At 42.5% G+C, this 15646-nt stretch overlaps 2 protein-coding genes across 2 annotated transcripts in view; both read right to left on the minus strand.

The window, feature by feature from the left end:
- The window catches only part of CFI (complement factor I), an 86937-nt gene that overhangs the window by 60354 nt on the left and 10937 nt on the right, over positions 1-15646 (minus strand). The window lies entirely within an intron of this gene.
- Positions 54-5663, minus strand: LOC125922405 (uncharacterized). The gene is given in 4 exon segments (XM_049630046.1): positions 54-1219; positions 1222-3115; positions 3118-3152; positions 3155-5663. Coding segments are annotated over 4 exon segments (4773 nt in total). The 5' UTR covers positions 4833-5663.

The following is a 15646-nucleotide window of genomic DNA, read 5'->3' on the forward strand; positions in this document are numbered from 1 at the left end:
CCGTCTACTTTGAGAGCGGTGGGGTTTGTCAGCACCACGATGTAGGGTCCCTTTCACCGCGGCTCGAGAGTCTCTCGGTGGTGCCTCTTGACATAGACCCAGTCTCCCGGCCTGTACTGATAAGGTGTCGGGGTCGGGCCAGCCTCGTAGATGGCACGGAGGCGTGGCCAAATGTCCTCGTGCGCCCTCTGGAGCCCTCTCAAGGAAAGAAAAAGTTCTTGATCTTTAAACTCAGTAATAAGTTCAGCTCGAAGGCTGGGAATAACAGGGGGTGGCCTGCCAAACATGATCTCGTAGGGAGTAAAACCCAGAGTGTAAGGAGTGTTTCTAACCCGGTAAAGGGCGTACGGTAGGAGAGTCACCCAGTCCCCGCCAGTCTCCGTGGTTAATTTGGTAAGGGTCTCTTTTAGGGTTCTATTCATTCTTTCTACCTGTCCTGAGCTCTGGGGCCTATGAGCACAATATAATTTCCAGTTTTCCCCCACCGCCTTGGCTACTGCCTGTGTTACCTGCGAGATAAAAGCTGGTCCATTGTCTGATCCTACCATGGCAGGAAAACCATACCTGGGTAAGATGTCTTCTAGTAGCTTCTTAGCCACCGTCTGAGCCGTTTCATGCTTGGTTGGGTATGCCTCCACCCAGCCAGAGAAGGTGTCTGTAAATACTAAAAGATATTTATAACCATACTTTCCTGGTTTGACTTCAGTGAAGTCGACTTCCCATTGGGCTCCTGGTCTGGTGCCTCTGAGCCTGGTTCCTTTTTTATTTGATGTGGCTCTCGCGTTGGTGAGTTGGCAGGTCTTGGAGGCAGATACAACTTGCTCTATTTTGGTGTCCTGTTGGTGAATCTTGATTCCGGCATGTTGGATTAAGTCTTTTAATTTTCAGGCCCCCATGTGAGTAGACCGATGCATGTGCTCTAATATTGAGACTCTGAGCCGGTCTGGCAGCATGAGCTCCTTGTTAGGTATATACCACCATCCATTTATCTCCTGGGCCATGGGGAGTTTCTTGATCCGCTGTAACTCCTCCTGGGAGTATTTGGGCTGGTCTGGTAAAACTGGGTCTCCCAGGTCCGGTAGTTGTATGGTCATGGTGGGGACTGAAGTAAGGGCTACTGCCTTGGCTGCCTGGTCAGCCTTTCGATTACCTCTAGCTACTGGGTTATCAGCTTTTTGGTGCCCTTGGCAGTGGATAATGGCTAGCTTGGCAGGAAGCCATAGGCCGTAAGCAGGTTAAGTATCTCCTGCTTATTTTTTATAGTCCGTCCTTCTGCCGTCAGTAACCCCCTCTCCTGATAAATTGCCTCATGCATATGAGCTGTGGCAAATGCATAACGGCTGTCTGTGTAGATGTTAAGCTGTTTTCCAGCTCCCAGCATCAGCGCCTTGGTGAGGGCTATGAGCTCTGCTCGCTGGGCTGACGTTCCAGAGGGTAGAGCCTCTGCCCATACGGTGTCCGTTTTGGTGACCACCACTGCACCTGCATACCTGTGTCCGTCTCGCACAAAGCTGCTGCCATCAGTGAACCAAGTAGCCTCGGCATTGGGGAGGGGCCGGTCGGTCAGGTCCGTCTGGAATCCATGTACTTGTTCCAGAATTCCCGCACAGTCATGTAGTGGAGCACCTAGGTCAGGGTCGGGCAGCAGGGTTGCAGGATTGAGGGCTGCACTGGGGTGGAACCGCACTCGTGGAGGGTTGAGTAGGAGGCTCTGGTAATGAGTCACATGTGTGTTGCTCATCCATCTATCAGGAGGCTGTTTCAGGACCCCTTCAATGGCGTGTGGGGTTGTGATCCAGATCTCCTGTCCTAGGGTCAGTTTGTCTGCGTCCTTAACTAGGAGTGCTGTTGCCGCAATAATTCTTCGGCATGGCGGCCAGCCGGCAGCCACTGGGTCTAGTTTCTTGGACAGGTAAGCCACTGGGCGGTTCCAGGGGCCTAAGGTTTGAGTTAGAACCCCTTTTGCTATTCCCTTATGTTCATCTACAAAGAGGTGGAAGGGCTTCGTAATGTCTGGTAGGCCCAGGGCTGGGGCACTTAGGAGGGCCTTTTTTAACTGATTAAAGGCAGTTTCTTCTTTTTCAGTCCATTTAAATGTTTTCCCCTCTTTGGTAGCTTCATATAGGGGCCTGGCGATCTCAGCAAAACCTGGAACCCAGAGGCGGCAGTAGCCGGCTGATCCTAGGAATTCCCTCACTTCTCTTCGGGAGGTGGGAGTAGGAATCTTTAGGACAGTTTCTTTTCTGGCATCTGATAACCGCCGCTGTCCGCCCTCCAGGGTATATCCCAGGTAACTTACCCTCTCCCTGCATATCTGAGCCTTCTTCGCGGATGCCCGGTACCCTAAGGCCCCCAGGGTAGCCAGCAGGTCCTGGGTCCCTCGCTCACAGTCTTTGGCCGTGTTGGCAGCAATCAGGATGTCATCTATGTACTGTAGAAGGGTGAGGCCAGGGTGCTCCTTTCTGTACTCACCCAGGTCCTCATGTAGTGCCTCGTCGAAGATGGTGGGTAAATTTTTGAATCCCTGAGGTAGCCGTGTCCAGGTGAGTTGCCCACTGTAGCCCTCCTCCGGATCATGCCACTCGAAGGCGAACAAGGGTTGGCTCTGGGGTGCCAGCGGCAGACTGAAGAAGGCGTCCTTTAAATCTAGTACAGTATACCAGACCCTGGAGGGCGCCAAGGAGCTCAAGAGAGTATATGGGTTGGGAACAGCTGGGTGTATGTCCGCGACCCTCTTATTTACTTCCCGGAGGTCTTGTACCGGTCGGTAGTCATTTGTGTGAGGCTTTTTGACCGGCAGTAGGGGGGAGTTCCAGGCAGACTGGCAAGGAACTAGTACCCCTAGGCTTCGTAGTCTCCGGATGTGTGGCTGGATCCCCTTCCAGGCCTCCTGAGACATGGGGTATTGTTTGATCCTTACCGGACTCTCTCCTGGCTTGAGCTCTACCAGGACTGGGGTCCTGTGAGCGGCTAGTCCCATTTCCCCTGTCTCTGCCCAAACAGAGGGGAATTCTTGTAGCCATCTGTCTATATTATCCTCTCTCGGGAGCGCCTCCTGGTGGAGAAGGTATTCATCCTCCAGTTTCATGGTCAGGACCTGGATGGGTGGCCCTTGCCATCGGTGACCTGAGGCCCCCCTTGTCTGAAAGAGCTCCAATCTTGGTCAGTAAGTCCCATCCTAGCAGCGGGTAGGGGCATTCTGGTATTACCATAAAGGAGTGGGATACCCGGCCCGTTCCCAAATCTACTGTTCTTTGGGTAGTCCATGACTACTGGCTCATACCAGTTGCCCCTTGTACCCAGGACTTCTTGCTGGCTAGTTTTCCTTGTGGGGTGTGGAGGACCGAATGTTGTGCTCCGGTGTCGACAAGGAAGTCAACAGGGGTCCCCTCCACTTTAAGAGTTACCCTGGGTTCGGGGAGACGGTCCAAACCCCGACTCCCCTAATTACTTAGTTCATCTAGCTCTAGGACTTTTACTCGATCAGTCTTGCTTCCCTTCCCGCCAGCCCTTTTTGGACAATCTTGGGCCCAATGCCCTATCTCCTTGCAGTATGCGCACTGATCCTTCTGCAGCCTCTGCTTCCCCCCTTTGGTGGTTCCTTTACCTTTTCTTGCGTCGTCTGCCAGCTGCCGGAGAGAGCGGTCTCGTTCCTCGGGGAAGTCAGCAGTGATAGCTAGTAGTATTCTGGCCAGGTCTCGAGTCTGCTTACTGCTGGCAGCCGCCATGGCGCGAGCCTGCTTGTCCTCAGGAGGCTCCCGGTTATTATATACCTCTTCGGCTACCACCAGTAAGTCCTGCAGACTTTTTTCTCCTAGTCTATCTATTTTCTGTAATTTTCTCCTAATGTCTATGGCTGATTGGTTTACAAAGGCCATGATAACAGCTGCCTTGCCTTCCGGAGCCTCTGGATCCATGGGGGTATAGGTACGGATTGCCTCCATGATCCGTTCTAAAAAGGCAGCTGGAGATTCATCTTTTCCCTGTTGTACATTTCCTACCTTGGCCAAATTGGTTGGCTTTCTAGCAGCCATTCGGAGACCCCCCATTAGAGTCTGGCGGTAGACCTGGAGCCTCTCCTTACCTTCTGCCGTGTTGAAATCCCACTGGGGCCGAGTTAAGGGGAAGGAGGCATCTATCTGAGCCTGGATGGTGGTGGGATTACCGTCTATGCCCGGAACTAGTTTTCGGGCCTCATTGAGGATTCTTTCTCTTTCTTCAGTCGTGAACAGGACCTGCAAAAGCTGCTGGCAATCGTCCCACGTGGGCTGATGGGTAAAAAGAACAGAGTCTAATAAATCAATAAGCCCTGCCGGTTTCTCGGAAAACTTAGGATTCTGAGCTTTCCAATTGTAGAGGTCATTAGTGGCGAAAGGCCAATAGTGATGGGGCTGATTCCCCTCCGCATCTGGGGGTTCGGTGGCTCGCAGGGGCAGAATAGTGGAGTTGGCGGCGGAGGCTGATTGCTCCTTCTGAGCCCTTTGTCTGGTAAAGGGCGGGCTTCCCACTGGAGCGTTTCCGCCTCCCGCTCTCGGAACAGCGTCTGCCTCCCCTGGAGGGGGAGGATGGTGTTCTTCCGGCATCCCAGAGGAGTTATACGGGGGAGGAAAAATTAATTCTTCTTCAGTACCCCCCTGTAGGACAGGGTAGAGGGGTGCTGAAGGCTGGGTAAGACTTTTCTTCTTTGTCCCCTGCAAAGCAAGAATGGGTTTTGGCTCCGGAGGGATCGGGGCTAGGAAGGGCTTAAGCCAAGAGGGTGGGTCTTCTACCAGGTCCTGCCAAGTGATAATGTAAGGGAGCTGATCAAGATGGCCCGTCTTAGGCCGAGACATGATACTCCTGACTTGGTGGATGGTAGGGAGGTCGAAGGTCCCCTCTGGTGGCCATCCGACAAGTTGGCCACTCGCTAGAACAAAAAAACTGCCACCGACCCTTTCAGACTTCCACACTGAGGTTGTTAGCTCTTCCCCTCACATCCTTAAAGTGATCAATCATAATACTTAGAGGAGTAGTCTGAGTCTGTCCCATAACGTCCGTCCAGTAAGTCCACAAAACAAAACAGAGAAACACAAAAACAGACAGAGGGCCCCTAGAGTCTTCCAACTCCATGGAAGCAAAACTGAAAGCTAGCTTAGACATTTGAGGGGATTCCACGTCCCTCCAAAACCGATGAGGGGATTCCACGTCCCTCCAAAGACAACGGCCTCACGCCGACCAGCGGGAGCAACCCGCCTCATCTCAGACCTTTGAGGGGTCTCCCTCCCTCCAGAAGGGAGAATCGGAATGTCTTCCGAAACTCCCGGCCTGTGGTCCTCCAGTGCGTCCACTTAGACCGCGTCGGGCACTACCAGAATTAAATGAGCTCACACAGAAAAGACAGAACAAACAGACAGACACTAACCGTGGCCAGTCAGGCTCTCCGGGTCGGGGGTCCCTCGGGGGTCTTGGGGATCCCGGGCCGAGCCCCCAAATGTTATGCCCAGAATTCGTGATCCCCAAAGACCACCAGGGAGCCGAGTCCGATGCAAAAGCAAAAGAGCCTTTATTCGAGCTAGCTTGAGCTCAATCCCCTACCTGCACCGACCGCAGCGGTGAGATTCCAGGGAGAGAGAGCGAGTCTCAAAAGGACAAAGGTTTTATTGGGGCCTAGGGGCAGTTGGTGAGGTAATTAGGCTATGGCCTCAGCCAATTGGCTGGGGAAGGGTCCGAGTCCTGTTAGGCAGGTGAGGGGGGGGGGTTACTCAAGGGGAGGAGGCGCGGTCAAGGTGAAGGACACAGAACAAGATGGAGTCAGCCGGCGTAGGCCCGCCCTTTCAACAACATCCATTTGTATTCATAATAGGTTCCCAATTTTCTTTGTGGAATTATCTTTCTTCTATTATGGGTTGTTTTGGTGGGAGAGTAATTCTAGTCACCTGCTTTCCAAAATGGAAGTTAAGAAATCCATTCCCTTTTACAGACCAGGTATTGATCAAAGAATCTTTCTCCCTGGTGTTTGGATCCTGAGTTAAATGACAGGAGAACAGAAGAACCAATTGGGAATTCTTTACTAAAGCAGCAACAACAGCAGCAGCCTTGTACCCGTCAGACGTTTTAGCTGTTAGTTGTAAGACAAGTTTCCTGTGATTTCTTTTGGCCTTCCTGAGTATCCTTACTTGCTAAGCCTAGTTTGTAGCCTCCTATCAATAGTGTGAATATCCTATTATCTTCCAAATGAATTTTCTTTTACTATAGTTAACCAGAGTTGGTCTGGAGGCTTGTCACTTAGAACCTTAAGTGATAAAGGCATGTGCAACTTATCAAATAATCTGAAGATTTGGATAAAACTTTCAAGGAAAGAAAATTCAAATAAATTAATAGCCAAGAAGAAATAGAAAAGTTAAAGATTTTAAGACACTAAATGTCTTAAGACAAAGACACTAAGTTTTACTAACTTTCTTAGGAAAGATTATTCTTCTGTTATTTAAACTTTTCCACAACACAGAAAAAGATGGAAAGTTCTCCAAATTATTAGCAATGGTTTGCCCTCTGAGCCTTTGTCTGCCTTCAGGCCTCTCGGCAGCGACACCTCACCTCTTCTTAGAGGTGAGGATGTACCAGCTGTCAAAAGGCAAAACAAAACAAAACAAAACCACCAACAACAAAAAAAAACAAAACAAAAAGCCTCCTTAAACTTTAAATTTCCTTGGGGCGCCTGGGTGGCTCAGTTGGTTAAGCGTCCGACTTCGGCTCAGGTCACAATCTCGCGGTACGTGAGTTCGAGCCCCGCGTTGGGCTCTGTGCTGACTGCTCAGAGCCTGGAGCCTGTTTCAGATTCTGTGCCTCCCTCTCTCTCTGACCCTCCCCCGTTCATGCTCTATCTCTCTCTGTCTCAAAAATAAATAAACGTTAAAAAAAAAAAAACTTTAAATTTCCTCATTGGTTCCACAGGAAGAAATTAACAATGGTAAACTTTTAAGAAAACACAGATAAAATATTATTAAGATAGGCATGTCTTTTAAATTATAAAACTTTATTCTACTAAGGTTGAGATGAATGGAATTTTAAAAGTATACTGGTATAAGGTTAAAATTCCACTTTTCTCTCTGTTCAAAAAACAAAGTTTCTTGTACTGTTCTGCTCTTGATAAGACAATGTAAACAAAGGTTGTTTTTTGTTTTTTTTTTTTTCCTCCTTGCCAAAAAACCAAAGCTTTAGGTTTCATCTTTATCAGGTCTTTGATTGCTTAGGTAAAACTTCTCAATGTTAAAGGAACTAGGTTTTGCTAACAACTATATAATGCTATACATTTGCCTTTAGGGTCTTTTATTGCCACGTTGGTTAAATAAATAAAATGTTAAGATTTATAATGATTTGTAATCCTATTTAGGATATGCTTTATAATAACTTCCTAAGGTTATCACAAACTTCCCAGAATTTAAATGGTAAGTAAAACATTTAATATTTAAACTAATTTAAATTTGTTAGCTCTGTCTTTAAAGTTATCAACATTAAATATAAAACTTTATTCTACGAAGATGTACTAGGTCGAATAAATCACTGGGTTGAATAAACTCACATTATCTCTGTTCCAATCTGTTAACAAAAGGATGACTTAAAGTAATGGTTAACTTTGTTTTGAAAGGAACAGCTTTGAATCCAAATGACAGCCCTGCCTTAGTTTAAAGCTAGGTTCTCTTTTCTGCTTATTATGGATCTTTGATAAGAAATACAATTGCTGAGAAGTCTGTTTTGCTTGCTGTTTGCTATGAGCATTGTGAGACCTTTCCTGATTGTAACCCGCTGTAGAATGGGCTGTAAAACTTCCTAAATGTAGTCTGATATGTAATGGAATGAGTGATTGTATACAAACTAACCGGCATTTCTCGCTTCTGTAAACCTGCCTGCTTAGCACATTCCTCACCTACCCCCTTCCCCCTTTCTTCCTCCCGCCACAAGTAAAAAACCTCCCCTGTGCTATTTGTCTCTGTCTATAAAAACGCTATACCAACCCTATTCGTGGCCTCTTGTGTCACCGGCGACGAGTGCGCAGAGGACCAGGTTCGAACCTGCAATAAACGACCCTTGCCGCTTGGCTTTGACTTACGACTCTGGTGGTCTTTTGTGGGAGGTTTTGGAACTTCAGGCATTACAGTTTGCCTCATAGTTTTTCATGGGTAATTGTTAAGATAGCTTTCAATGTCTTTAGTAACCTAAAACGTTAAAGTTTTGCTTGCATGATAAATTAATATTAAATTCATTGGATAGCTAATGAGATAAAAAGCTAAAGCACTAATTACTAGATGTAGGTCTGTGCTTTTGACTTGTTGCAAAAAACTCAGGATATTTGAACTGTTATAAAACATGCCTTGTGCTTAATGGATTCATAAGTTTGCCCTTCAAGAAAATTCTGATAAAACATAGAGTTCACAATTGGTAACTACTTAGTTTTCACTGGAGACTAAGGTTTCTAAGAGTTAAAATTTTGCTACATGAAGTTAAAACTGCTAAAAATAAGAAAAGCAACTCTATATGTAGAAAAGTAGGAGATATAAAAGAAAGATATAAGAAATGGAAATATATTTTTATTAAAAGTTAAAAAAAAAAAAGAAAGTAATTTTGTCCTAAATGAGAGCTGGTTATTTGGAGAGAAATGGCTTGGGACAAAATCTAAATGCAAAAAAAAGTGATAGAAAGTTCATGAAGAAAAATCTTTAAAAAGAAATTTTATGTGTAGTCAACCCAAACTAAAGTTAAAATAAACGGATTTTAAAAGTATACAAGGTTAAGATTAAAATTCCTCCTCCTTTAATCCAAAGTCTGGGGAAATGATGGCAAAACCCTTGGTGCCGGCCTCCAAATCCTCCACATTTATGTTGTTCCTGTTTAGCAGAGGAATGGATGCCTATGTCATATGAAAGATGGAGAATATGTAAAGGGCTTTTACTAAGATACATGGGAGCCATTTTACTAAACTTAGCCCTTTGCATGTCTCAAATGGATATCCACATGGCTAAAACATTATTTATATAAACATTACTGAAAAAGACAGGGGAACAGACCTTAACTTGAGCCCTTTAGCCCCCTTCCTCAAATGCCAATGATCAATATGTAAGTTACCACTGAACAAAAATAAAATTAATGCATCCTACGATAACCACAGAAAAAATACATTTTTATTAATGATAATAAATAAGCAAACAAATAAATATAATTTTACCATAAAGGGTAAAACAACAAAACAACACACCGTTTTAAGTTGTCTTACTTAAGCCTTGGTTGGAATTATCCATTCCTTATAATCCACAAGGCCAAACAATTATAAAATGAGCATATATTACGCTCAAAAACCTATTAAAAAACAAAAAGGGGGAGATACCCCTGGCTGTCTGCATTACAACCTCAGCTCCTTCTTGATCATGCTATGATTACTCTTAACTTTTTAAATCTTAATCCTCAAGGACTAACTGCAGTTGAGTGACATTCTTCAGAATAAGATAAACCCTCTCACCCTATGGTGCTATGCAAAACACCTGAAGGGGGGCCCACACGGACTGGGCCCATGAAACTTCTCACCTGGGGTCGAGGACATGCTTGTGTTCTTTCAGATTCCAGACTTCTGTGGGTTCCCTCACTTTTGGTAAAGCCTTACCATGGCATCATGGAGACCCCCAGAATATCTTCCAGTAAGCCAGAACATCCAGAAAATGACTCTGAGTAAACGGCCACTGGCCCCCTTCTTCAAGATGGAACAAGCCTCTTGATGGACTCATCCTGAAGCCACTCTACAAACGCCAAGTCCTTGCCCCTAACATAACATGGGGAAGCCTTGAATGCCTGTCTAACCAGGCCAGCATTCTCTTACAACAGAATGATATTGCATATACCCTTAATTTGCATCTGATGGCCATGATTTCTGCCATTAACAAAAATTCAATATGTGTAAGCCTGATTATACTCCTTGCCCTCATTTGTCCAGGCCAAGCTCAATGTCCATATTGGCCTCATCTCCTTAAAACACCTATGTTTGACAGCATAACACTCCTAGCCTGGGATATTCCTATTAGCAATGATGATAGAGTTCATGGAAGGAGCCAGTCTTAACCTACCCTTCCAAACTGAACAAGAGCAAGAAAGGTAATCCCTGAATACTCTGTAAGCGCAGATGGGCCACCTATATGCTTTGGAACAGGCGACCACTGTGTTACATTTCATTCACAGGCATGGATAGCAAAAAAAATTGCACTTACTACAGGGAGTCTCCATGAGAAGTCAAAAATTACATACAATCACCCTCCTAAATTGCCTCAATGTCAATTAAAAAAAAACATAAATCCTGAGGAATGGGTTAATTGGGAGCTCTGTAGAGGAGAGGCTGGTAGAGTTCTTCTAAATACTTCCAAAGGAGGCCCATTGATTGGGCCTCTGTAGGCTCTGCTCAGACCAAATACTCCAAAAAAGAGCTCTAATGGCATCGATATCAAGACGACATTGTTTCAGATATAACATCTGAACCCACTGTATGGCGTGAAGGAGGGATGACTCTCCCCCAGTCCACATTAACCTGATGGGCCAGTTCATTCAGAACTTTGGAAAACTGGTACTGGATTATGAGGCATGGCTGCTTGGAAAGGCTACTTAATGAATGTTTCAAATAAATTCTCCATCTCTTTTAGATTAAATGAGACTCATAAAATTCAAGCATGTGTCAGACTTCCTTTTCTGTTTATGTTTCTGTTTATGTTGGGTATGCCTCATTGGGACCCTGATAACCATCTTCTTACTTGCCATAATTGCTCCTTTTATACTTGTCTTAATTCTACTATGTCTTTTAACCAGGAAAAACAAAGCTTATACATCCTTAAGGCACAACGTGGGGTTTGGATGCCTGTAATCATGGATCGGTTTTGGCAACATTCCCCTGAAATGTTTCTCTTAGATAAAATACTGAAACGTGTCTTACATCGCACCCAATGGTTTGTAGCTTTACTGGTAACTGCTCTACTTGGGATTATAGCTATTACAGCTACAGCAGCCACAGCCAGTTTTGCACTACACCAGACTATACAAACTACCCACTTTGTACAAAACTGGCATCAAGAGTCAGAAAGGCTGTGGAACAGCCAATGGCTGACTGATTAACCGAACAGAGAGCCAATTATCTGACTTGCAACATGCTGTTCTTTTTCTAGGAGATCAATTGATTAGTTTACAATAACAGGTAAGGCTTCAATGTGATTGGAAGATAACCACTTTTTGTATCACTCCCCATGTATATAATCAATCCAAGATATCATCGGACCTGGTGCATCGACACCTTCTTAATCAAGGTAATACCTCCGCTGATCTAGCCCAATTGCAAAAGGACATTTATGAAACGTTCAAAAATAAACTTGAGATGCTTTCTGGTGCTCCTTCTCTATCTGAGATAACTAATCGAATCTCAGAATTGAATCCAGTGAATTATATAAAACCGTTAAGCTTTTCTGCAATCAGTATTTTATATTAATCTTTGTCTTATTACTTGGCATATACCTAGTCTAGAGAAGAGGACAATGACAAGCCACGAATATGCCTCACAAGCCTCTGTCTTTGCCCTCCAGCTTTGCCAAATGAAAGAGAAAGGGGGAGATGTGGGAGATGCAGGAGAGAACTATCAAAGGAAAAGACTTCAAAAGGAAAAGGCTTGAGAAGGTGCAAGGCCTTAGGACATGTTTACACAGCTGAAAGCAGCTGCACGGGAAGGAACAAGGACCACCTAGAGCTATTAACACTGTCCAGGGCCAGATCCTCCTTCACACCTGACCCTTCCTAGTATCATAAAAAACAATCATCCTGAAATTCAACCTTGAAAAGCAAAACCATTAAGTTGATTACTATACTTGCTTAGATGACTTTATGCATGTAGCCTTTAGCAATTATCCTAATAAAAAGGGGCTTCATTCTGGAGTGGGGCCTCATTCCGACTTGAGTATGAGGACCTTCACTTAACTGCATTTTGTTTGTGGACTCATCTTTTGCGACTCTGGCCATACTCCCTGCAACAGATCAACCTCATTTATGACCATAGGTGAAAAATTCTAAATGAAATATTAGCAAACTGATATAAACAAAATCTTAGCTAAGATTCAGCAGTCTTACTTGACAACTATTTTATGCACACACACATAGATCTGCAGGCTCAAGTAAATAAGTAATTAGGTTAATGTCATAATTTCAGGGTAAAAGAGGCACAAGTCTAAATTTAAAGAAGCAAAAACATTGTAGTCTTAACTTTGAATTGAAAATATCAGTACAAACCATGATTTTTCTTTCTAAAAATATATACCTCCTATCTGTGTCCACTGATAAGGCCTAGAAGTCATGATAATCCAGAAGTAATGACCACCCCCATAGTGCCCGGATTGTGTTTTTTACATACTATTTCCCACTAAAAGAAGCAAGGGCTCCTTGGAGAAAGGACTGGGGTAGGAAATGTATAAGATAAGTCAGATAGAGACATCTTGTGTCAGAAAGCAAGAAAGGTATTAGAGGCTAGTGAGTGGTATTAAAAGACACAGGACCCAACATGAAGGGGCTCTCACAAGTCAAAGATGAAGCAATTTAAGCATTAAAAAACCAATAATAACAAAGGATTGAAATAAATATAAATATTAAACAATAATGAGGGAAAGTTCTTTATTTCAGCTAATAATTACAGAGGAATGAATGATAAAATTAGCATGTCACCATTTTGTAACCTCTTATAAACCAATAAATCTAGGTGATGATCATCAACAGTTGCTAAAACCATCAGGTGAAAAGCTAAAAGGGAGCTTTCTAATAGACAATTCAGGCTGATACACTGATCCCACTGATCAATCTTAATATTGTCAAGAGAGGAAACCCAATGTCAAGTGCCTCCTCATGTGGTGTTCTAGGAAATATTCTTGCAAAAAAAAAAAAAAAAAAAAATTGAACCTTGAACAATTCTCCAGATCTCACTACCATGAAATACCCATTTGTAGGAAATACAGAGAATAGAGAAACATGGTTTATACCACCAAGAGGTTAGAAAATACTACAAGATAAAAGACTCAGTTTCTTCAACAAATAAAAGCCATGAAAAAAATAGGGAGAAGAAAGTGATCAAGAACAAGAGACTTAAGAGACATTTCAATCAAATATAATGCATAGGCAAAGTCTGGATCTTCACTTGCTCAAAGGAATTGTTAAAAGACATTTTAAAATAATTTGGGAAAATTCTACATGGACTGTTATTAGCTATACTAAAGAATTATTACTTTTGTTAGGTGTGAAAATGGTATTGTGCTCAGGTTTAAAAAGTCCTCTAAATGGGTGATGGGTATTAAGAACGGCTCTTGTGATAAGCGCTAGGTGTTATATGTAAGTGATGAATCACTAAATTCTACTCCTGAAACAAATATTACACTATATGCTAACTAGCTAGAATTTAAATAAGAATTTGAAAAAAATAAAAATAAAAAGTACTTTGTTATCTGGGATTTACCACAAAATACCCTAGCCAAAAGAAATATATATATTTTGTATATATTTGTAGTTATAAAATAATAAAATAACATAAATTATTTTAGAATTATAAATTAATAATATTTGTTTTTAACAAATGTTTTATAAATAGCTATAAGTTTATAATTTCTATATATAATTTATAATAATAAAGGAATACATGAAACAAGATTTGCAAAAGTCTGGTTAATTGTTGAAACTGGATTATGGGTACATAGAGATTCATTATACTGTTCTCTGAACTTTTGTTTATGTTTGAAATTTAAATAATAAAAGTTTTAAAAAAGAAAGCCATGAGTTCATATTAAGGTTTCCAATTTAAAGTCAACTTTGGCTAAGTCCTTTTAATATTTTGTTCCAAAATTATAGCTGAGAACTTCCCTATTCTGGGGAAAGATTCAGACATCTAAGTCCAGGAGGCACAGAGAACACCCTTCAAAATCAATAAAAACAGGTCAACACCATAACATATCCTAGTGAAACTGGCAAAATACAAAGATAAAGAGAGAATTCTGAAAGCAGTTAGGGATAAACGGGCCTTAACCTACAAGGGTAGACACATAAGGGTAGTAGCAGACCTGTCTACTGAAACTTGGCAGGCCAGAAAGGAGTGGCAGGAAATTTTCAATGTGATGAATAGGAAAAATATGCAGCCAAGAATCCTTTATCCAGCAAGCCTGCCATTCAGAATAGAAGGAGAGATAAAGGTTTTCCCAAACAAACAAAAACTGAAGGAATTCATCACCACTAAACCAGTCCTGCAGGAGATCCTAAGGGGGACTTTGTGAGTGGGAAGCAGCAAAGGCTAGAAAGGACCAGAGACATCACCACAAGCATGAAACTTACAGATAACACAATGACATTAAATCCATATCTTTCAATGATCACTCTGAATGTAAATGGACTAAATGCTCCAATCAAAAGACATAGGGTATCATATTGGATAAAAAAACCAAGATCCATCTATATGCTGCCCACAAGAGACCCATTTTAGACCTGAGGACACCTGCATATTGAAAGCGAAGGGATGGAGAACCATCTATCATGCTACTGGATGTCAAAAGAAAGCTGGAGAAGTCATACTTATATCAGACAAACTAGGTTTTAAACCAAAGACTGTAACAAGAGATGAAGAAAGGGTCATAATTAACAGGTCAATCCATTAAGAAGAGCTAACAGTTGTAAATGTTTATGTCCCCAATGTGAGGGAACCCAAATATATAAATTGATTAATCACAAACATGAGCAAACTTATTGATAATAATACTGTACTTGTAGGTGACTTTAATACTCAGCTTACAACAATGAAAAGATCATCTAGGCAGAAAATCAATAAGGAAACAATGGCTTTGAATGATACACTGGACCAGACAGACCTAGAAGATATATTCAGAACTTTTTATCCAAAAGCAGCAGAATACACGTTCTTCTCAAGTGCACCTGGAACATTCTCCAAAATAGATCACATACTGGGTCACAAAACAGCCCTCAACAAATATAAAAGGATTGAGATCACACCATGCATATTTTCAGATCACAATGCTATGAAAACTTGAAATCAACCACAAGAAAAAATTTGGAAAGCCTCCAAATACATGGAGGTTAAATAACATACTACTAAAGAATGAATGGGTCAACCAGGAAATTAAAGAAGAAATTTAAAAATATATGGAAGCAAATGGAAATGAAAACACAACAGTCCAAACCCTTTGGGATATAGCAAATGCAGTCCTATAAAGAAAATACATTGCACTCCAGGCCTATCTCAAGAAGGAAGAAAGATCCCAAATACAGTACCTAACCTCATACCTAAAGGAACCAAAAACACTGCAGCAAAGAAAGCCCAAAACCAGCAGAAGAAGAAAAATAATAAAGATTAAAGCAGAAATAAACAATACAGAATCTCAAGAAACAGAAGAACAGATCAATGGATCTAAGAGCTGGATTTTTGAAAGGATAAACAAAATTGATAAACCCCTAGCTAGGCTTTTCACAAAGAAGAGAGAACCCAAATAGATACAATCACAAATGAAAGAGGAGAGATCAAAACAAACACCACAGAAATACAAACAATTAATAGAGAATACTATGAAAAATTATATGCCAACAAACCAGAAAACCTGGAAGAAATGGACAA

Source organism: Panthera uncia, chromosome B1, assembly GCF_023721935.1.
Source record: "Panthera uncia isolate 11264 chromosome B1, Puncia_PCG_1.0, whole genome shotgun sequence".
Classification (NCBI taxonomy): Eukaryota; Metazoa; Chordata; class Mammalia; order Carnivora; family Felidae; genus Panthera; species Panthera uncia.